General features: G+C 42.7%; 2 protein-coding genes across 4 annotated transcripts; one reads left to right on the top strand and one right to left on the bottom strand.

Annotated features, from left to right (window-relative positions):
- Positions 1–865: 865 nt before the first annotated feature.
- On the top strand, positions 866–9173 carry LOC5506498 (adenosine receptor A3). Of its 2 annotated transcripts, XM_032374883.2 has the most exons (6): positions 866–2083; positions 2520–2736; positions 3169–5413; positions 6230–7114; positions 7567–8084; positions 8705–9173. In XM_032374883.2, exons 4-6 carry the CDS (start codon positions 6580–6582, stop codon positions 8918–8920), a joined length of 1269 nt encoding a protein of 422 aa, XP_032230774.1. In that variant the 5' UTR covers positions 866–2083; positions 2520–2736; positions 3169–5413; positions 6230–6579; the 3' UTR covers positions 8921–9173. The 2 variants fall into 2 exon arrangements, with proteins under 2 accessions (XP_032230774.1, XP_001627193.1); XM_001627143.3 differs by lacking the exons at positions 6230–7114; positions 7567–8084; positions 8705–9173 and having other exon boundaries at positions 1117–2083; positions 3169–5082.
- On the bottom strand, positions 9121–22786 carry LOC5506510 (latent-transforming growth factor beta-binding protein 4). Of its 2 annotated transcripts, none has more exons than XM_048725088.1 (17): positions 22651–22786; positions 22085–22384; positions 20920–21251; positions 20414–20552; positions 19396–19446; positions 18487–18642; positions 18051–18152; positions 15252–15548; positions 14816–14947; positions 14427–14561; positions 14065–14196; positions 13609–13734; positions 13159–13299; positions 11696–11815; positions 11431–11553; positions 10601–10756; positions 9121–9702 (listed from the first exon to the last, which is right to left on the bottom strand). In XM_048725088.1, the coding sequence occupies exons 1-17, from the start codon at positions 22712–22714 to the stop codon at positions 9608–9610; spliced, it is 2601 nt and encodes an 866-aa protein (XP_048581045.1). In that variant the 5' UTR covers positions 22715–22786; the 3' UTR covers positions 9121–9607. The 2 variants fall into 2 exon arrangements, with proteins under 2 accessions (XP_048581045.1, XP_048581046.1); XM_048725089.1 differs by having other exon boundaries at positions 22085–22356; positions 22651–22774.
- Between the last annotated feature and the right edge of the window lie 876 nt (positions 22787–23662).

Below are 23662 nucleotides of genomic sequence, written 5' to 3'. Positions count from 1 at the left end.
GATTGGACAATATGCGGTTTGACACAGGGATCCCAATTCACAGTACACTCATGGGTATAATGGTGGCAGCGCCGCGAATGGAATCATTGAAATCGGGACATTTATAACAAAGTGTGCTTGTTCCCCTACTTAATCGAACATTACCTACCATGGGTCAACTTCAAATTTTCTCACTCAATGGGAATTTTACAAGAGTTTTCTCAAATCTAGGAGTTATTGATTTAGTTACAGTTAATATATAAAACGTTACGAGCGTTCCACTTTCATTTATAAAAAAAAAATCAGCAATATATTGGTATTTATTTAAAAAGTGTAAAAAGCGGCAAATCGGCTTCTTATATGTCATTTGGGAATGAAATATTCTTTGCTTGCCTTTATAGCGTTTTGAAAATGAAAAAAAGAGATAAAATGCAAGCGTTTGTCGAAATAGTTCACAGGGTGGATGACTTATGATGCACGAATTTCCTTTACATACACGAATGTGTCATGACCTTTATAGAGTTTTGAAGACAAAAAATCTGGCCAATCAGAGCCTGCGTAAGATCAATTATTTTTTAAAAGAACCACTTGAAATCGCTAGCATTGTTATTCACGAGAGCTTTGTGTTCCTAAATAAATAAATGTTTCTTTTCAAATAGGGATAAACTGAAAAATAAAAAAATCGAGTCCTTAGAATATCCCGCATCTTGTGGCTCTACCGGTCATCATGTACACTGAGACCATTTTCAAAACCCCCGCTTCCCTGCCTCGACGCCGCTCTCTCCCCCGACCCCCCCCCCCCTTTTTTTTTCAAAAGTAAGTGTACATACGCGGACGGAAGACATTTCCCGATCGGCAGGTGTTCCACTTATAAAACATTAACCGACTTAATTTACCGCAGCAAATCGATCTATTGAGAATAACTGCGTTATCTTTAAAGCCGAGTTTCATATTATAAGGAAATATATCTAGGGTGTAAGACAATCATAACAAATTATGTAATAATGGTATTATGGATTACTACAGTGATCCTTTTTCGACGCTTGTGAATATAACAGGCGACTAATTAGGCCATCTAGGGACTTTTATATCACAATAACACGACAGTTTGCAATGAATTGAGCCTATCACAGAACAAGGCAGACAAAATACATTAATCAATAACGAAAGGTTTATCACATAGCTGCCATTAACGTAGAGCAAAAAAGGGAAAAGGCCAGAAAACATGATAATCTTGAAGCAAAAGTGTTTGAGACGTACTTAATAATGGTATGATGGGATAAAGAGATAGAGCTAATACAGCTGCACTGTCACGTGGATTAAAGAGACGATGAACCGAGCGAAGAGTTCAAACTTCGTGGAAGACGACGATTTTCGCCAGACTTCGGTGATACTGCTGGTTGTTGCATCTTGTGTTATAGCGTGCGGGAATGGCCTAGTGCTCATAGCGATTAGCAGATTCACCTACAAGACTTATACTTTGAACCCGTTCATCGCATCCCTTTCGCTTGGTGATATCCTACACTTAGGGCCTGCTGCTGTCGCGCTTTATGTTTATGTTACTCATGAAAACCAGGGGTTTAATGATTTGATCACCTTATGTAATGTCCAGGCCTGGCTTATGGTGTTCTTGAGAATGGTCGCCAGTTTCTCTGTACTTTTGATTGGAGTCGATCGAACGCTCTCTTTGTCGACTCCTAAGTTCTATCACTTTCGGTGGAGGGGAAGACTTCTATACAGTTTGGTGCTTGCTATCTGGATTATCGCCGCTTTCCTGGCTTCCTGGCCCCTGTTTGCCGGAAATGGTGCTATAACCGAGTTTAAGGATGCACCTCGTATATATTGCCTGTTTAATCCATACGGAGAATTTGCGCTGTTTTTCGCGCTCTTTAACACCGTCCTGGTTTTGATCTCCGCGGTATTTATTTGGAGCATATTGAGCTCATCTCGAAGAACGCTGTTTAGCGCGAGGTTTTCTAACTCCTCCGGAAGGGTTTTGATCGAAAAAAGGTGCAACCTTGCACATGAGCAGTGCAGCCGTATGATGTCTGGGATGGCTGCTGCGGTTATAGGACTCTACTGCCTCTGCCTTGCACCATTAACGGTAGGTATACCCCCCTCTCCCCCCCCTCTCCCCCCCTCTCCCCCCCTCTCCTCCCCCTTTCCTCGTTTCATCATGGTGGCCAAATAAAAAAACAACCAAATATAAAGTGTAGGGCAAGTAAAGAAATGGTTACTAAAGGTTAGTCCTCACTAGGACGCATGCGCAAGTAAGCGCAAACGAAAGCGCAACACAAGTGAGAATCGGTCAAACACAAGCGCAGCGCAAGAAAATCAAGGAGTTGCGGTCTCCTGCGCTTGCGTTCCAGTGAGAATCGGAAATTTACGTGTGCGTTGCGCTTGCGCTTACGTCCAAATGAGAACCAACCTTAAATACAGAAAAGATGAAAATTGATATGACTAGCGCCGAATACCCAAGTTTCCCTGCTTCTTTCAATATATTAAAGAATAAAAATTATGACACCATTTTTATCTTTTAGGTCGCAATTTTTCTGAACTTGTTCAACATTTTTTACCCTCATTTGCTTGGCCTCATCTCGCTGCAAGCGCCTTTGGTCAGCGGTCTTCTCAACCCCTTGCTGTACGGTATTATGTGGCCTCCCTTTAGGCGAACATACATCCGGGTATTACAGCTACCGATGGCATGCTGTAGGTCTTGCAGAGGCTCGCAAAACTACACATCACATAATTTTCAAGGTGGGTCTCGATATATGTAATCCATAAGGCTTTTAGTCTTCGTCGACCTTGAGGACTAATTATTTTTGGAATATGGTTGAATCCACAAACAACCCGTACCACCCGCGCGGTACCTAAAATATCGTAAATCTATGGGTCTTTACCTTAAAAACAAGAGGGTCTAACGTTTATAATTTTTTTAGAACGAAGCATCCTCGGGTACTTTTCTTTTTTTCTTTGCCATACCCCCCTCTGTCGGCCTAGTTCCGCTTCGTTATCGCGCCTGTGACCCCGACACCCTGAGTTTCGGAGGGAAACGGGCCTTTGCGCTTCTACACAGTTTCAGCTGTCTTTCTCTTTTAAACCGCAAGAATAAAAATACTAAATACGTTAGAATATTTCTCGTGTCTTTATATGAATTAAGACGTCAGTTTTAAGATCAACTTTTTTCAGATGTGAACCTTAGCCAAAATCCGAGCTTCTGGTCAGCCAGCGGTCTCCCTGATGACGATGGTGAGAATCCATTCAACATCTTGTTCGGTCCTAGCTTCTACAACAAGCCACTCGGCTTCCAGGCAGACGAGCTGCAGATGTTCGAGAATCAGGGAGCGGAGAACATCGCTGAGCTTGACGTGAATAACTCTAACACAAACCACAACTACAATCAGCCTAGTACTGAAGGAGTGGTGATGGAAAACAGCGCTCAGTTTCAAAGTATTCTAGATCTAATAGAGAAAATGACGGATGGGCGTACGAAAACAAACTGGACGCTGGAACGTAACACGAAGAAACGCGAAAGAACCAAGTCTATTGATTCCAAGTCCAGCAGTGCATACTGGTCAGCGGATAAGAGCAGTACGCATGCGTCCAAGATGGCGGATACGGAGGACGTGAGGTTTTCTTTCGAGGGAGGTGTTGCAGGTGTTAGCGGTCAAGAGGGCTGGGACAGAGTCGAGTCGGGCACTCCTGGTTGTGCTTGCGTCAGCAATAAGTCGAAATGTTACGTGGTGCATGACGGGAAACGATACCTGGACTATCTGGTCGACAAAGAGGTCCTGGGACTAGGAGATGGTGCCGTTTTTGGAGATATTTGAATAATCATGGTTTCTTTTAATGGGATACAAATAGAGCAATTGGAACATGTTTTGGCTTTATATCCCCTTTACCTTAATGATTTTTTTTTTGCCGTCTTAATTTTTTAATGCATGACGATGAAGGCGCCAACTTTGTGCTTTGCTGCATTTGGAGCATGATACTCAAATAAGCTTGAACAAAATGATAACTATAAACCAGTTTTACTATTGGTAGCATCAAATCTGACATAAACGACTGACATACACTAAAATCGTCAGGATTTATTAAAGTCTCACGTAAAATTGAATGAGGGGTGCCGGGCATGACTAGGACTACGCTGTAACTGAGTGAGACACAATTAAAATAGATTAAAATAGATAGGTTTATAAACAACAATCTAAACAAGATTTTCCTTTCTACTAGTCTTTAGAGAGTCTTAACCTTAGTGTTAACCTAGCTCTTTTGCTAGATTTACATTCCATTTTGTTGAATCAAAAAAGGTGAGAACCATTGCCGAAGGAAGCTCTGTTTGGGCCTGAAAGAAAGGATAGCTTTACATCGTGAGACATCCGACAATACTCCATAGATACAAAAGCCAATGGTAAAGTAGATTAATCTTTCTGAGAGCTTCTAGGCCAAATGTGCAGGTAACCGGATCGGGGGAAATCCCGCAAACACGTAACAGGTAACACACCTTTTGTTTCGTAAGAAAGCCACGGAGTATGCACACTTATCGAATGGATATTTAAAAATTATCATCGCACTAAGAAGTCGAATGTTGTATAAAACTACGAAAACACATCAATTAGAAAAAAATACGTAGGCTAAGCGACATGTTTTTAATTCACACGGACATCAAAATGAAAATGGAAGGGCATTTGAATAGCTTTTTTTCCTAATTGAAGTTTTACTTTAAACTAGACTTCTGTTGAAACCATTTAAGTTGTTTGTCCAAACAAATAGACAGGGTTACAACAAAATTGACGTACACTCTTTTTTATTTCCGCTCCCATTTACATCAGTTATCTTTATAAACCATCCCTGTATCCTTTTCCTGTTTTTGTGTAAATGTCTTGCACAAAATTTTTCAATAATTGTCTCTTTTCTTTGATTTAGAACATAAGATTGCAAAAAAAACGTAACGATTTAGAAAAGGTCCATATAGGAAGAAAAGATAAATCAAATAACGTAAAGGACATAAACGGTAATCATGGCTGGCTTGTTTTTGTGAAAAAAAAACTTATTCAAATTCCTTTTTCAATTCGTATTTATTAAAGAGCTTAATTCTTTTAACAAAAGAGTGATTTATCGAAAAACAAATACGACAAAAGCATCAGCGTCAATATCTTGGCGCTCTCACCAAAAATACAAACAGGACTAATGCATCAACAGGCAGACTTGTACAAGACAAAGTACATTGTTATTAGATTTTCGCTCGAGTCTATGACTTTGTGATATCGGGGATACTCTATCGGCTTAGATATAAAAACAAAATCCCGCTGATTAGAAGCGTTAATGAATCTCTAAATGAAGTCTTTCAATGGGAGAAGGACGGACTACCAATCTTTTTACCTGTTGTGGAATACATGCAAGGCGTTTCTTGTATTTTATACGGGATAAGTCGGTAGGTAACTCCATTTAAAAAGCGGTAATATCTATAAATTGCTGTTATAATTTTTAAAAATTCGCAAGTGGAAACTGGACTTTCTCTTAAAATCTAAAAACCGATAAAAAACGAAAGCTCGTTTCTTATTTTAAGAGGTATAATAAAATACATAGATTTCGGAGTGTATGACAAACTGCCATTTCTCGTTTTGTTTCCAAAAGCCTAAGCTAAACCATGATCTTTTCATGATACATACTAAATCTCTCTGTCATTTTTTGATGTTTATTAGAATATTTATAAGAAGCACTAATTAAAGGTGTCGTCATGAAGAAAGTCTTATTCATTTTCATTTGATATTGTGCAAAATAACAAAGCAAATCATGAAAGTGTCTTTTATTTTTTTAAGCTTTTATGTAATCTTTGCTTTTCTCCTGTTTCCATTATTGCTGTTTGAGTCGTATTCTAAATGTGCACAACTGGTAAAGAAGTGTACCGCACAAAATTTCGAATTGGGAGTCTTTTGCCCAGTCAGAAAAAATTCAAGAAGATTTTTACAAAAATAAAATACTCAGGTGGTCAGTTGCAGGCGCAATATGAAAGCAGGAAAATCAGTCTTTGGTTTTCTTTTTAAATAAGAGTCTGAATAGCTTGGCTGGCATTTCAATCATCAGGCCTTTGTCGGAGCAAGTCGCACAAAAATAATTTTGGATGGCTAAAAGCTAGCAAATGCACCAGATTTGATGGTTATATATAAAACCTTGATATATGCAGATAAGCATCCCACCAGTAGGGTGGGATCTTAACTTATCTTTGCTCATATTTATGTATTTACAGATGCTAGTTATTTGACCCGAAAACGACAACGCGACAAGTTGCGTCTCACTGGCCATGTGTCATTGAATTGAGAGATACACAGTACGCAAATAGTGATACACAGCTTGATGTCACTAAGAATACGTCACTACTGATAAGTCACATTTAAAAAGTCATTGTTGAAGTCAATATATGTCAGTAGTGACACGTGTTGGGATCTTTACCTGACTGATAGACGTCATTTGGTGTTCGAGATACATCGCCACGTATAGAAACGTCAATATACTCCACGAGTGATACGTAACTACATAAGCGTGATTCGTAAACAGGTTTTATGTCACTGGGCGGTACGTCACTGACTAACATACGTCATGTCTGTTAATAGTGGCAACACTCTCAACCACACGAGCCCTCCACCGAAAGTCGGGTCCAGCTCAGGGTTATTGGTTACCCTCCCGTTGCTGTCCGCCTTCATTCTTATCGGCAATCTAACCATTCTCCTGTCAATCAATACCTTTAACATCCGCCGGGTACCCGATTCCCTCATCAGCGCTCTCGCCACCGTGGATCTACTCAACAATATCCTTCCAGTATGGACCACTTTGGCGGTCCTTAATCTAGACAAAAGAGGCTTTAAAGGACTTGATAACAAACCTTTCTGTCAATTCTACAACTGGTCGGCGACGTGGCTTCGCCTCTCCGCTAGCTTCATTGCAAGTCTCATGGCTTTGGATAGGTTCCTCGCGATAGCTTACCCGTTTTTCTACCGTACAACAGCGTCTACGTCATTGGCAATCAAATTCGTCTGTGGTGCTACTATGTCAGCGGCCTTTTTGGCCGCGTGGCCAGTGATGGGCTGCGGCGAGGTGAAACCATTTCGTGGCGTCTGCTCGTTTGAGTTTACAGGTATCTGTACTCTAACAGCAATCGGTTACACTTATTTACAGCCTATCCGTATCGCTATGATTTCCATGTGTGCCTTTGATCTGTTTTGCTGTTGTCATTCAATTCAACCTCGTTACCAGGAGACATATGGCCTCTTCTCTTTTCGCTGTCTTGGAAAGGGCCTGAAAACGAGGTTAAGAAATGATCGTGAATTTTTTTTCCGTATCGCTATGAATCTCACAGCTTACATGCCATAAAAAACAAAAATAACAAAGTCGATGACGAGAGCAATAAGTAAGAAAAAAATTCACGATCATTTCTTAACCTCGTTTTCAGGCCCTTTCCAAGACAGCGAAAAGAGAAGAGGCCAGATGTCTCCTGGTAACGAGGTTGAATTGAATGACAACAGCAAAACAGATCAAAGGCACACATGGAAATCCGTTTTGCATTGAATGAATTAATTTTTTTCCAAGGGAGCTATGCGTACGTGGTCGCTATCATCGGATATTTCCAGCTCGTCCTAGTCCTTCTATGCTTTGTATCAGTCGCGAGAAAAATCAAACAACACGTCAGTCAACTACACGCCATGCGACTGGGTCACGCCTTCACGCTACACGGCGGTAACCTAACGCTCGACCAATCATCAGCGAGCAACCAGGAAATCAGCCAATCACAGGGCAGTGATAGGAACATCAATCATGACAACAAAAATGCACACGTCATACGACTGGGTCACGCGTCAACGCAACGCAGCGGTTTAACGCTCGACCAATCATCAGCAAAAATCCAGAGCAATAGCCTGTCAAATAGCGGCGGTGAAAAATCACAAAACGGCGGTAAGAATATCAGGCAATCACAGAGCAAGGGTTGTACAAGGCCGCAAGCCCCAAGGCATGCTGGTGAGGGCGTACACGAAAAGAGCAGTCGTCAGTTCGTCAAGGTCCTGGCTGTTGTCGTGTTCCTATTCTACTTGAGCTGGATGCCCATTATAGTGAGTATTGGTGTCAATCACTTCCCTCGCTTTTTGTGTAGAGTCTTATGACGTTTGTGCAGCCGAGTAGGGGAGGAGTTTGATGCGTACTTAAAGATTCAAAGGACCATTATTACTACACTCGTTTTATCACTTTGTCTGTTTAGTTATTGTTTTGTTTTGGAAAGCAGTGCTGCAATCGGCAGACAAATGCATAGCAGTTGCTAAAGGGAGGGTTGGGGTATCATCACAAAAAACAATTTCTAAGAACGTGTAGAATCTGGCGACATTGATGTTGATTAAGGATATGGTTGTTGCGGCACCAGGGGGGAGGGCTCCAGGGGAAGACCATGGGTAGAAAACAGCTTCTACCCCCCCCCCCCCAACTACCACCACGCTGCCTTTGTCTGACGCATAACTTAATTTAAAAAAAGGCACACTATTTGGGCGGATACAGGAATGGGGTGAAATGGAATTCCATCCCTTCTTTTGAGTAAAATGCCTAAATTTTCTTTGTTTTGTATAATAATATAGCAAATAGTCTCCAATCCATGCCTGGCACTTCTTATGCTCTTGTTTTCGTTTATTTCTGGTTCCGCTACTGTGAAGTTTACTATCACACTCTTTTTCTTTTATTGTAGTTCAGTATAACCGTTGCTCTGCAGACCCGGCGTGAAGACGAAAACCTCCACACCTTGTCAGCCATGATGTCGTTAATAGGATCAATCCTTAACCCTGTGGTGTATGGTGTAATGTGCAAGCCGTACAGGATCGGCTATCGTCGCGTTTTTATGCGCATATTCTGCTGCAAAAAAACGCTGACACAACCTGGCACTCGCCGTATACAAGTCACGTGACTATAACGCCATTCACACAGGAATGGCATCGTAACTCCTCTATGCGCATATGCCACTAGAAGAGACCGTTGACTCTATCAGATCCTTATCACTACCAGTCACGTGACTAAATATTGTATTTCTTTAACAAATCCCCTCGACGTAATGTATCTTCAAAGTATTTATCGTGAGCAATAGAAATTTAAGAGATTGTGTCATGATCTGGGAACAACATATTTGGGCACTTTATTAAAAAAAAAAAGAACGGTCCGAATATACCAATATCTTCTTTTTAATCCAGGAAAAGTTTTGATCATTTTAGTCTTACCATCTCCCGGTTTCCATCAGAAGTTGGACCAAGCATTAGAAAAAGATGCTTTTAAGTGAATACACTTTTGGTCTCTTGTAGCAATTCGTGTACTACTTGAAATATTTTGGCAGCTATATCCCTAGTTTGGGAATTCTTACCTAGTCTGAAGGACTCAAAAGGTGACATTGAAATAAGGCGTGCAAGTGTTAGTCCAGTGCAAGTACGAGTGCAAGAATTAGTCCACTAAGTAGTCCACATTAATCCGTACACTTCCATGAATGCCTATTTATAATCTGTTTACAGGTTCACGGTAGAAAAGTCATAACGTCAATTACACCTAGCCAACAGATACAAAATTCTAGCCCCTTACGTTTTGCTAAGAATTGCACAGATTCTAATTACATAAATGCCAGTATTATAGATGTGCATACGAAAATAGGAAATAGCCTGAGCCATGGTTGTTGTCGTGTTGACGAGGAAAACAGATTTGTTACTGCAAATGAGAAAAAATATGTTACTAAAATGAAGCACTTGATTAGAGATTTAACAATGTAATGTGTAAGTCTAGTGTATTTGCTTTAAAAAAAAAGAGAGAGAGAAAGGCTACGAAGTAAGAAGAACTACACACAACACTCACGAGCCTATTTCTTAACAAAAATAAGTTGCCTCGGCCTAAATTTCTGACCTCGCTAAGCTTTTTGGCCACAAGATAAAGGGGATGTTAACGAATGCTGGCTGGCCAGCATTTGCGTCATTTTTAACATCGCACACCCCTTTTTATATCCATTTGTTGCTTGTTTTACCCCCTTTTATAGAGTGTGGATCCGCCATTGGACTATATGTCGAGGAATGACAGGTTTTACAATAGGGTTTTGGGTTCCGGACCCTAGTGTGTGCATTCCGGACCCTAGTGTGTGCATTCCGGACCCTAGTGTGTGCATTCCGGACCCTAGTGTGTGCATTCCGGACCCTAGTGTGTGCATTCCGGACCCTAGTGTGTGCATTCCGGACCCTAGTGTGTGCATTCCGGATCCTAGTGTGTGCATTCCGGATCCTAGTGTGTGCATTCCGGACCCTAGTGTGTGCATTCCGGACCCTAGTGTGTGCATTCCGGACCCTAGTGTGTGCATTCCGGACCCTAGTGTGTGCATTCCGGATCCTAGTGTGTGCATTCCGGACCCTAGTGTGTGCATTCCGGATCCCATGTGGGTTTTTTCTCGTGGATTCCAGATTCCATTTTAGTTTTCCAGGATTCCAGCTTAATTCTTGGATTCGGGATCCTAGTGTGTGGAGTCCGGATTCCAGTAGCATGGATTCCGGATTCCAAGTCTCATTTTTTCATGGATTTCGGATCTGTCATGGGGCGATATGTGTTTCTGTAAAGCACTTACATAAGCTGAAGCCTTCTTTCAATGTGGTCGCTTTCATACACTCCCCGTTCTTCATCTCATATCCTTTCCAGCAGTGACACTTATACGCGCCCTGAGTATTGGCGCAAACAGAATTCGCCGGGCACTCAAAGTCTTCGGAGAAACACTCGTCGATATCTAACATAACTGCAGTGTTAGCTATCACTGTTTACACATTCATGATTATTCAGAATGATGTCATATTTGTAATGGAAAGCAAGCACATAAGTACAGTCGGGTTCTTACAAAATTCCAGGAGTACCAGCGAACTCATGGAATCAATGAGGCTGCCCCAAGTTAAATTTTCTATGGTTTGGGTGCGGATGATCAACTATCGATTGTTGTTCTGGTAGTTATTTGGGTCATTATGGGGGTGAAAATCATGCCGATGGTGTCGTAGCCAGTCATGATGTTGGTGATGATGATGGTAGTTGTACTGATGGTGTTGTCGTAGTGTTGGTGATGAGGCTCTGGAAGACTTGGTAATGATGACGATGACGGGGTGGTCTATGAGGCAGAGGATGATGGTCAATGGTACTGGTTATGATTCCGGTGATGACGGCAGTGATTATGATGGTCATGATTATGATGATAATGATTGTGATAATGATGATGATAACAATGACATGGTGGTGGTGATGTATGATGGTGGTGGTGATTGAAATCAAAATGGTTGTGCTGATGACGGTTGATTGATAATTTTGATCTGACGGCTTGTGGTGATGGTGGTGTTATAACTAATCTATTGAGTAAAAGTTAATAGTAAACTGGCAAGAACAAGAATTGCCATGGCAACATCAATAGAGATTTACCCGCACAAAAGATCCCGTTCCCATCAAACCCCTCTCGACATTTACACTCAAATGAACCAATTGAATTAGTGCATTTTGCGTTGTCATGGCAATATCGTTTTCTGGAGTGACACTCATCGATATCTGAAAGACAAAAAAAAAAAAAAAAACGATCGTCAGTTACGTATCATAAACAGGATTTATTTTTACATGCTCAGAAACATATATACGAAAAATAATCCCAGCAGAGAAACACTACATCTTTTAGAAATTTCACACACTTTACCTTCGCACTGTTTTAAGCCGGTGTCGAACTCATACCCCTTGATACACGAACAGTTGAATGATCCGATAGTGTTGATACAAATCCCTCCTTGGCACGGGTCATCAATGCACTCATCAACATCTAAGAGAGAGAGAAAATCAACAAAATCTTCAGCACTCACTAGTGTTTGTATCTTACCTATGAGTTCTATCATTCTGGTGTCATCTCGTCCAGGTAATTGCAAATTTTGATTCGCTTTTGATGCTCTGGCCCCATTACTATAATGTAACATCACCTACACTCTCTTTTGATGATCTAACCCTATTACTACCAATGCCATCTAATGCCATCTCACCAACACATCCTTTTACACACCTCAACACCTATGAACCTGCCTCTGGCTCTTTTACTCTCTAATGCCCTCACCTATCACCTTCCTATAGTTTGCCTCTGGCTCTATTACTATCTATGCCCTCACCTATCACCTTCCTATAGTTTGCCTCTGGCTCTATTACTATCTATGCCCTCACCTATCACCTTCCTATGGTTTGCCTCTGGCTCGTTTACTCTCTAATGCCCTCACCTATCACCTTCCTATAGTTTGCCTCTGGCTCTATTACTCTCTAATGCCCTCACCTATCACCTTCCTATAGTTTGCCTCTTGCTCTATTACTATCTATGCCCTCACCTATCACCTTCCTATGGTTTGCCTATGGCTCGTTTACTCTCTAATGCCCTCACCTATCACCTTCCTATGGTTTGCCTCTGGCTCGTTTACTCTCTAATGCCCTCACCTATCACCTTCCTATGGTTTGCCTCTGGCTCTTTTACTCTCTAATGCCCTCACCTATCACCTTCCTATAGTTTGCCTCTGGCTCTATTACTATCTATGTCCTCACCTATCACCTTCCTATGGTTTGCCTCTGGCTCTATTTCTCTCTATGCCCTCACCTATCACCTTCCTATAGTTTGCCTCTGGCTCTTTTACTCTCTAATGCCCTCACCTATCACCTTCCTATGGTTTGCCTCTGGCTCTATTACTCTCTAATGCCCTCACCTATCACCTTCCTATGGTTTGCCTCTGGCTCTATTACTCTCTAATGCCCTCACCTATCACCTTCCTATGGTTTGCCTCTGGCTCTATTACTATCTAATGCCCTTACCTATGAACCTTCCTATGGTTTGCCTATGGCTCTATTACTATCTATGCCCTCACCTATGAACCTTCCTATGGTTTGCCTCTGGCTCGTTTACTCTCTAATGCCCTCACCTATCACCTTCCTATGGTTTGCCTCTGGCTCTATTACTATCTATGCCCTCACCTATGAACCTTCCTATGGTTTGCCCCTGGCTCTTTTACTCTCTAATGCCCTCACCTATGAACCTTCCTATGGTTTGCCTATGGCTCTTTTTCTATCTAATGCCCTCACCTATGAACCTTCCTATGGTTTGTCTCTGGCTCGTTTACTCTCTAATGCCCTCACCTATGCACCCCTCATCGGGGTTTCCCGGAGATTTCTCCTCCATGCCGGGTTTGCAGACCGTACATGCCTTGGTTGCATCATCGCACATTTGGTGCTTTTTGTCACAGATGGCTTTACCTTCCAATTCACACCAAGACATTTCTACAACAGGGAAATCATAATCATCAATGTGTGTAAGCATTACCATGGCAACAGCAGTCATCATTAAAGTAGCACAATCATCATCACCATGATTTAGCAGGTGCGGGGTCCAGGATGTTTCAGAAGTGGTGATTGGGGGAAGCGCCAAATATATAAAAGATAAGGTTAATTTGTAAATTTGCACCCATAAATTTCGGTCCGAAGGGAGGGGGACCCCCTTGGATCCGACACTCTGTAGTCAGAATCGTCACAAGCTTTCAATTTTTGTTGTGTCTAAAAGCATCATCTTTATTCCATCTGATAACTTGCCTTTGCAACTGCCATACTCGTCCTCAGTGTAGCCGTGCTTACACGTGCAAGAGTACGAGCCGATGATGTTATGGCACTCGCTGTTGGCACGGCAAGTCACGCTTCCTGACTTGCACTCATCAACATCTGCCAAGTGGAGAGAATACCATACTTAGATACATCCATAGATGTGTCAGGAGATGAGAAAAAAAAACATACGAAATTATTTGAGTCATAGGGTAGAGTGGTACCATCGGATTCTGCTAATTCATGGTAGCTGGTTTCGTTTAGGGTTCTATCAGTATTTTATCATCAACAAGCGCACACAACTCACAATATTATGACAATATTTCTGTCTTTGCTGAGAAATTTCGCTCGTATTTACCACCCGTTAGTCATCACGCATGGAAGTAACGCACCTAAGTAACGCAATTTCGTGACAATATTTATGTCTTCACTCGTATGTGAGGCACTTACCGCGACAAGATTTCTTGTCTGCGCTGAGAGAGAATCCCTTTTTGCAGTTGCACTCGAAGGATCCCTGTGTGTTACTGCACGTCATGTGGTCAGCGGTGCAGACGGCGGGGGATGAACGACATTCGTCTATGTCTGTACCAAACATGTAATGTGAGGGGTGAGGGCTTTGAGTAATATGGGCCGGACCGCGGACATCTTAGGGACGATTAGGGGGGGGGGGGTCTGCAGATTTCTGAAGATGTCTTCTATTTCATTTGTGTCGCAATATTTGGAGCTTGGGAGCGAGTAAAATTTCGGGGACATTCTGAAACTCCCTCCTCCTTCCTTGTTATACGGCCTTCCTGTGTGTCATGACAACATACCTCTACACCCATATACGTCATATCCGCTTCCTTTAAAGCCAGGTTTACACACACATTCGTAGGATGAGAGTTTGTTGATACAGTTAGCATCAGGGCTACAGTCGTTCTCGTCTGGGCTTGCGCATTCATCCTTATCTACGGGTAAAACAAGTGGTGAATAACTCACTAGATTTTGCAGTCTTTTGCCTGTTTGCAGGTCCTTAGACAACCTAACCGGGGCAGAGAATCTACTTGAGTAGCCCCTCCCCTGGTATGGATATAGTATCTTGTTCCTCTGCGTGCACTTTGAAACCATTTCTTATCGCGAATTGCGTTGTGTGCTTGTGGCTTTTGCGCTCGCAGGGCTACTAGCTTTATAGATGCGGACTTGTGGAAAATCTAGGCCTTACCTTCGCACGTGCCCGTTCCGTGATTGTAACTCATTCCGCTAGGACATTCGCATTTGTAGCTTCCTGGAGTGTTAATGCATCTTGCGTTAGAATCCTTGCAGACGTCATTCGACCCGGAGCACTCGTCGATGTCTGCAAAAATAAATACCAGGTCGTATTTCTAAAGGGTATAAAAGAGCCTTGGGCGAACGCTCGGAAACGTTTAGGGCAAGGCCTATTTTTCGCAAAATCGGAGTTATCATGAATTTCTGAATATCTTAAAATTTACCACGAACAAAGTTTTAGGGCGACAAAAAAGCGAAAAAAGCGATTTAAGCGGTTTTCCAAATATGGTATATAGAAATAAATCGGCCGAGCAAGAAAAATGATAACTTCATAAACAGGTCAACCGATCTGATTCCAGTCCAAAAGAGCCTCCCGACTCGCGAAGGCTCACCTTTGCACGATGCTCGGCTGTTTCCAGTGTATCCTGCCCAGCAGCTGCACTCGTACCCCCCATCCACGTTGACACAATCCGCGAATTCCCCACAGGGAGACCCTCCATCTGGGGGGTGACACTCGTCCACGTCATCACACTTGATCCTTCCGTCACCACGGTAACCAATGTTGCATCGGCAGTAGTATGAGCCCACGGTGTTTGAGCAGGCGGCGTTGCTCGTGCATGCGTTAGGAAGTGATTGGCATTCATCCCTGTCTGCACACTTCGTGGGATCGTCATGCGGGTGGTAGAACCCTTACAAGCAAGAGATGTGTGAATCATTTGTGGTTATAAACTAGCCTCCTTAGTGTCGCTTGGATATGTCGCAGTGAGAAGAGAGAGAGAGAGAGAGTCAAGTATGTTGCCATGGTGCTATGTACGGTTGCTAATTAATCTATTCGCTGTGTGTCCTATTTTGCAAGGAAATTAGTGATGCGTGACGTTTCCTGTTTTATAAACCTTAGCTGAAATGGACCCCGAATGATTCAATTTACGGAATTTCTTTACGTTAAAGTCCTGCATTGTTTACGTGTTCCTGTTTAGCTTTATTCACCATTTGTTATTACCATAGTTGTGCAGCAGCAGTTTAAGTGTTCTCGTCTATCATTGTTTTCTTAAATATAATTGTTTTCTTATATATAGAATTGTTCAAACGCCGGCGATCGCCAGCGAATTTGATCGCCAGTATCGAACTAATCGCCGCAGATCTGGTGATTTTAAGCCGTACGAGCGTACAAAATCGGCTATTGTGTATTAGGCGTAACATCGTTTATGTTTTCTTTTGTGAAATTGCTTCTGTTTTTTTCTAGTGGAAAATACCTGGCTTGCAGTTACACCTGGCAAATACCTGGCTTGCAGTTACACCTGGCAAATACCTGGCTTGCAGTTACACCTGTAGGATGTTTCTTCTAGTGGCAAATACCTGGCTTGCAGTTTCACCTGTTGGATTTTTCTTCTAGTGGCAAATACCTGGCTAGCAGTTACACCTGGCAAATACCTGGCTAGCAGTTACACCTGGCAAATACCTGGCTTGCAGTTACACCTGGCAAATACCTGGCTAGCAGTTACACCTGTAGGATGTTTCTTCTAGTGGCAAATACCTGGCTAGCAGTTACACCTGGCAAATACCTGGCTAGCAGTTACACCTGGCAAATACCTGGCTTGCAGTTACACCTGGCAAATACCTGGCTTGCAGTTACACCTGGCAAATACCTGGCTAGCAGTTACACCTGGCAAATACCTGGCTTGCAGTTACACCTGGCAAATACCTGGCTAGCAGTTACACCTGGCAAATACCTGGCTTGCAGTTACACCTGTAGGATGTTTCTTCTAGTGGCAAATACCTGGCTTGCAGTTACACCTGGCAAATACCTGGCTTGCAGTTACACCTGGCAAATACCTGGCTAGCAGTTACACCTGGCAAATACCTGGCTTGCAGTTACACCTGGCAAATACCTGGCTTGCAGTTACACCTGTAGGATGTTTCTTCTAGTGGCAAATACCTGGCTTGCAGTTACACCTGGCAAATACCTGGCTTGCAGTTACACCTGGCAAATACCTGGCTAGCAGTTACACCTGGCAAATACCTGGCTTGCAGTTACACCTGGCAAATACCTGGCTAGCAGTTACACCTGTAGGATGTTTCTTCTAGTGGCAAATACCTGGCTTGCAGTTTCACCTGTTGGATTTTTCTTCTAGTGGCAAATACCTGGCTTGCAGTTTCACCTGGCAAATACCTGGCTTGCAGTTACACCTGTAGGATGTTTCTTTTAGTGGCAAATACCTAGCTAGCAGTTACACCTGTAGGATGTTTCTTCTAGTGGCAAATTCCTGGCTTGCAGTTACACCTGGCAAATACCTGGCTAGCAGTTACACCTGGCAAATACCTGGCTAGCAGTTACACCTGGCAAATACCTGGCTAGCAGTTACACCTGTAGGATGTTTCTTCTAGTGGCAAATTCCTGGCTTGCAGTTACACCTGGCAAATACCTGGCTTGCAGTTACACCTGTAGGATGTTTCTTCTAGTGGCAAATTCCTGGCTTGCAGTTACACCTGGCAAATACCTGGCTAGCAGTTACACCTGGCAAATACCTGGCTAGCAGTTACACCTGGCAAATACCTGGCTAGCAGTTACACCTGTAGGATGTTTCTTCTAGTGGCAAATACCTGGCTTGCAGTTACACCTGTTGGATTTTTCTTCTAGTGGCAAATACCTGGCTTGCAGTTACACCTGGCAAATACCTGGCTTGCAGTTACACCTGTAGGATGTTTCTTCTAGTGGCAAATTCCTGGCTTGCAGTTACACCTGGCAAATACCTGGCTAGCAGTTACACCTGGCAAATACCTGGCTAGCAGTTACACCTGGCAAATACCTGGCTAGCAGTTACACCTGTAGGATGTTTCTTCTAGTGGCAAATACCTGGCTTGCAGTTACACCTGGCAAATACCTGGCTTGCAGTTACACCTGTAGGATGTTTCTTCTAGTGGCAAATTCCTGGCTTGCAGTTACACCTGGCAAATACCTGGCTAGCAGTTACACCTGGCAAATACCTGGCTAGCAGTTACACCTGGCAAATACCTGGCTTGCAGTTACACCTGGCAAATACCTGGCTAGCAGTTACACCTGTAGGATGTTTCTTCTAGTGGCAAATACCTGGCTTGCAGTTACACCTGGCAAATTCCTGGCTTGCAGTTACACCTGGCAAATACCTGGCTTGCAGTTACACCTGTAGGATGTTTCTTCTAGTGGCAAATACCTGGCTTGCAGTTACACCTGTAGGAGCCTGGCAAGTTGGTACACGAGATGGCGGGATTGAAAGATGGCGTGGAACAGGGGTTGGTTCTACACTCGTCGATATCTAAAACAATAATTAAAGCTGTCACCTGCTAACCCTTCGTCAAGTGCAGAGCTACATTCTCTTTCATTTCCTTCTTTTCTCCCCTTTCCTTTTTGCTTTCATCTCCTTCTCCCATCCCCTGCACGTTAACCCGAATTCTTTTATCACTTCTCAACTCCTCAGTCACTACCCTTTGGTCCCCCTCACTGTCTGTTAGTAGGGAAATTTCCTCTGAGGCGGTGACAACAGAGTTTTCATTTGCTGAAGATGCTGCACACTTCATGGCATGCTTTCCTAGAATAATTTGGGATTTTCACAACTTCAATACATTTACTGTAACATGATTCAAGCTTACCTAAGCACTGTTGACCGCTAGCCCCGGCAGCAAAGTCATCAGGCCCTTGGTAACCTCTTTTACACTTGCAGGTATAAGTTCCTGGCTTGTCCAACTCCCTCGCACACTCGGCGCCTGGCGTCCTGTCGCAATCCGTCTGGAGGTTGCACACAGTCCCTGTTAAGAAGAATATACGAAAGCGAACGGGCTCGATTAAAGGGGAAACATCGCCTTACCCATGGTGCATTTCTTCATCAAAACATACCATTATAATAAATTGGTTAAATCCGTTGACGGCTAAAATAGTTGTATTCACCCCAATGAACATAAACAACGCGATGAATTCTGAGAAGGGCAAGTCGCCCCCTAGAGCTATGGAAGGCTAGGTCTACTGGAAAGCTTACGGCGTCACCCTTTAAAGGACGATGAACAGGTTACCTGTCATTGCCGAAACGTCGAAAAAAAATACAACCCAGTGATTCAAGAAATTGTTTTATAGATATAAACGGGGAAAATTTAAGTAAGTATCAATTGTTATGATTTATGATTTATAAGGCTTCTACCACTATTTCACATATGAAATAGCGGTAAGGTTGACACAACAGAGCACGGCTCCAACTCAAGTGTAACCTCGGTTAGTAAGCACTGTCACTGGGGGTGGTCACTGCCAGAGGGTTTATTGCGTCCCCAGTGGTTCTTTTACGTCCCTTCGGTTCAGGTTTAGTGTAGTACAGCTTGAAGAGACGGGACCTCCGGTTTAGTGTCCTTATCCGAGAAGACTGGAAACACGGGAGAATAACTTCAACTCACTTGTGACAAATTCGATTCAAGGCAGGAACCCGGAAAAATCCCCAGTTTGAGCCAGGATTCGAACCTGGGCCACAGCGGTGAGAGGCCGACGCGCTAACATACTAGGCCACCCGTACGTACCTGTCATACGAAGCTCGTTCAAAGGGAACGAAAGCCCAGCCTGATGAACCGCTAGAAAAGTAGTATTAGTATTAGACGATTGCGTTTTCTCTGGAGGGCATCCAAGCAGTGAATCTCGTGACTAAGATAAGAAAAGATGCAAGTAAAATAGCATGGCACCGCAGAGCAAGGCATAGCACTACACTTTAAGGAACGACAAGGCATAGTGCACATAACACAGGACAATATGCACAGCACGGTCGGTATTGTTCACAACATAATGTGACACTAATACAGAACAGCGTGCGCGATATACTACGTATATTACACAGAACACAACATTAATAAAGCACAACGCACGGCACAACAGAGTACGACACAAAGCACAACAGTAACAGCTCAACACAACACAACATAACACACACGGCACATCAAAGCACAGCATAGCAAAACATAACTTTTTACAGCATAACACATCAGAGAAAAACAGCACAAAATATCATCTCAAAATAAACCTCATCACAGCATAAACCAACCCAACCCAACCCAAACCAATCCAACAGCACAGCACAGCACAACACAACACAACACAACACAACACAACACAACACAACACAACACAACACAACACAACACAACACAACACAACACAACACAACACAACACAACACAACACAACACAACACAACACAACACAACACAACACAACACAACACAACACAACACCACACCACACCACACCACACAACACAACACAACACAACACAACACAACACCACACCACACAACACAACACAACACAACACCAAACCACACCACACCACACCACACCACACCACACAACACAACACAAAAACAACACAACACAACAACACAACACAAAAGCAACACAACACAACACAACACAAAAACAACACAACACAACAACACAACACAACACAACACAACACAACACAACACAACACAACACAACAAAACAACACAACACAACACAATACAACAACACAACACAACATAAAAAACAGCACAAGAGACAGACCTCCGTATCCGAACACCTCGACCCCCATACAGGGCGCGCCATTTGACGTTAGAGGGTGAAACCGGATGTAGCGGTAGGGCGTGTCCACCAGGCCCACGAGATGGTCGGACGACCTTGTCCCGCGGAGACTTGTGAAGACCTGGTATGAGAAACAGGACAAGCACCAGTCGCACCCTGAGGCACGTGGGTATAACGACAACAACAACAACGACAACAACAACAACAACAACAACAAAAACAACAACAACAAAAATAACAGCAACAACCTCTACCCTTTCCCGTGGAATAAAAGATAACGATAGCTAGGCCCTAGTGATGCAAGGCACATCAAGCTGCTCTAATTTTGATTTTATTTCTATTGTTTTTTACAGCTTAAAATTAGCAAAAGGTATGCCCTCCCTTTTCTCTTATATCAAATAAGTATTGATACAGAAAGATAAAAAAATCTATAGTATGGATGTTTTCTGAAACTAGACAATTTAATATCTGCATTATCTTGTCCCAACCTTTTCTTTCCCGTTCTCGAGCACATAAATCCAATTCTGTTTATCATTCGAGACAGAGATCGCGAAGGTCTTCACATACTGATCCAAGGGCGTGTACCCATCAACTCTGACACTGCAGATGTAGTATAACTCGTTCATGTCAATCTGTAGCCATGGTGTCCGGTCTCCGTCCCTCGGACACCATTTCTGCCCACTTGGAGTGATGTAAAGCCGACCCATCTTGGCGGATAGGGTGCTACTGCGCTCAGATGACGCAGAGAAGTACTCGTCAGAAATGGTGAAGTGGACATACCCATCGCTGATACCAACAGGGACTGCTGTCAGGTCACAAACTGACGACAAAATGACAAGAAATACCGCACTCAGCGTTACAAACTGACGACAAAATGACAAGAAATACCGCACTCAGCGTTACAAACTGTCGACAAAATGACAAGAAATACCGCACCCAGTGTTACAAACTGACGACAAAATGACAAAAAATACCGCACCCAGCGTTACAAACTGTCGACAAAATGAAAAGAAATATCGCACTCAGCGTTACAAAATGACGACAAAATGACAAGAAATACCGCACCCAGCGTTAGCTTGTGGTGTGGATGAGTTGCCGGTAAATGTTTCACGCGAAAAACTTGACCCTGAGTACCAAGTAAAAAAGAGGTTCACACAAGACGCGTTGGACTGTTTACCAATCATTGTGATTTTATAGTGCATCAAATTTTCGAATTTTATCAGATGTTTCTTAAAACAGCATTAGTTGGTGGATAGTATAACGCCTAGTGAAAAAAAGAAACGTTTCACAAACGCTATCACCAAAGCGTTATGTTTTACTGTGGCTTTCACGATTATCTATTTTATTGCTAATATTCACATGATGACGCCAATAAGTGATGGCAGTAATCGGGACATCGGGTAGACTAGATGGCATCCTTGTGTTTGGTAATGCTACGGGTTTATTTACAGTGGAACCTCTTTATAGCAGACATGCTCGGAACCGAAAATACTGCTCGCTTTGAAAGGTGTTCACTCAATAAGGGTCTTATATACAGCGCACGTTTGCATAACGGACATCCTTTGCGTCGAAAAAGTGTGTCCACTAAATCATAAAGGCTCCGTTTATAGACAGTCCGTTAAAAAAGAGGCCCTGTCTGTAATGCTATCTCACCTGGCTGCACAAGTAGACGATGATTCTCCTCATGCTTGACGATCTGCACTGGCGCGTACCGGACCTGCGCGTGCTTGTCGGTTCCAAGTGGCGCTAGAGCTGCCGCACCAACCGGCACCTTGCTCAGTAAGGGAGGTCTGTCTATGATAACGTTTGAGCGTTTGAAGGGCAAAGGCATTCGCCTAGGCATGTACAGACCCCGCACGTGGCAATGGACGTAGTCGGCGTCATGCCGGGCGTAAGTGAGGTACTCGTATAGCCTGTAGCCATTCCTGTACCGAATGCCATAGTAATTTGTGCCTAAAATGCATTATCGACATGACAACCGTTATCAATTTTTTATGTGATCCTCATCACCATCGCCATCATTATATATAATCATCATTACTGTTGTTACCACGACTAGATTTTTATCATTATTATCCTAAACATCTGGGGCTTGTTCTTAGAAAGCAGGTAAATACTGCTATCTTTGCATTTGATAAATTCATCCCTGGGTTAGCGTTAACCTGCTTTCTAGGAACCCGGCCCTGAAATCTGCTGCTATATCTCTAGGAAACACTTACTGCTGCTTGAGGGTTCTATCTTAGTGAGCGCGATTACCAAGCCAATCAAACTGAGCCATCGCATATCTACCCTTCCCTTGGCTGCTGGAGCAGCTAAGGTACTTCAAACAGTGCTCGCGCACGTCACACGCTCTTTAGAACAAGTAGGATTAATGACGCAATAGATGGGTCCACAATAGATGGATATATTTTTTAGAACGAGGCTGATTGCTGACGTCATAAAATAGTGCACACATAAGTTGCATGTCAGCGGGTGTATCCATAACCACGTGCGAACGCCGTAGGCCACGTGCGGAGCTCATAAAGTAATTGTATTTCTACAACAATTGCGCGTAATCTCGTTTTTTGATTGGTTGCTAGCTATGGTAAATTAGGACATACAACGGGTATCACGGGATTCGTCATTCACAAAATCCTTGCAGGCTGACTTGAAGCTTAAGAGACAAAGACAAATCTTGATCCAAGTTCGCGAAATTTGGTTCTCAATTTTTTTCTAGTAAATGTATTTTCCGTCCTCACAAAATGGCACTAAAAGTAACAAGGACTGTAGGGCTTTTATTTGCTGGACAGCAATTACAGAATTTTTTTTAGTGGAGCTATTTATAGTTCATTTAATAATTATGTTAATTATAGTATTTGTAATTTAGTGTTAGAGAAATTTAATTAATTAAAATAAACAAGTTTTCTTTTTCAATTTCGTATCATTATCATGATTATGGTTATGATTATTATCTTTATAAAATTTATTATTTTTGTTTATGAACTGCATTCTATGAATTTTTTTTGAAAAATACGCTATTTGTCCATGCGGCCTGTCTGTTAATGACGTCACTTTTGATTTGCCGCTGACCACGAAGCCTGGCAAAACATTCGAAAACGACTAATCGGTGCATTGTTTACCGCCATATCAAAATTTACCGATCTAAGTTTAGTGTATTTGCTTATATCGATCCGCTGATAATATTCGAATTCGAACAGTCTGAAGTCGCGTTTTACGTTTGGGGAAGATAAG

Source organism: Nematostella vectensis, chromosome 3 (genome assembly GCF_932526225.1).
Source record: "Nematostella vectensis chromosome 3, jaNemVect1.1, whole genome shotgun sequence".
In the NCBI taxonomy this organism is placed as follows: domain Eukaryota; kingdom Metazoa; phylum Cnidaria; class Anthozoa; order Actiniaria; family Edwardsiidae; genus Nematostella; species Nematostella vectensis.
The sequence above is the reverse complement of the archived record's forward strand: the minus strand, read 5'-3'. Positions and strand labels throughout refer to the sequence as shown.

Coding starts and splice junctions, on each gene's coding strand:
- LOC5506498 (XM_001627143.3), top strand. CDS start 1,310: ATGAACCGAGCGAAGAGTTCAAACTTCGTGGAAGACGACGATTTTCGC. Junction 2,084..2,519: donor TCTGCCTTGCACCATTAACG/GTAGGTATACCC, acceptor TTTATCTTTTAG/GTCGCAATTTTTCTGAACTT. Junction 2,737..3,168: donor CACATCACATAATTTTCAAG/GTGGGTCTCGAT, acceptor AACTTTTTTCAG/ATGTGAACCTTAGCCAAAAT.
- LOC5506510 (XM_048725088.1), bottom strand. CDS start 22,714: ATGCGATGGCTCAGTTTGATTGGCTTGGTAATCGCGCTCACTAAGATA. Junction 18,153..18,486: donor TAGCGGTCAACAGTGCTTAG/GTAAGCTTGAAT, acceptor TTATTGTTTTAG/ATATCGACGAGTGTAGAACC. Junction 13,735..14,064: donor AGACAAGAAATCTTGTCGCG/GTAAGTGCCTCA, acceptor TCCACTTGGCAG/ATGTTGATGAGTGCAAGTCA.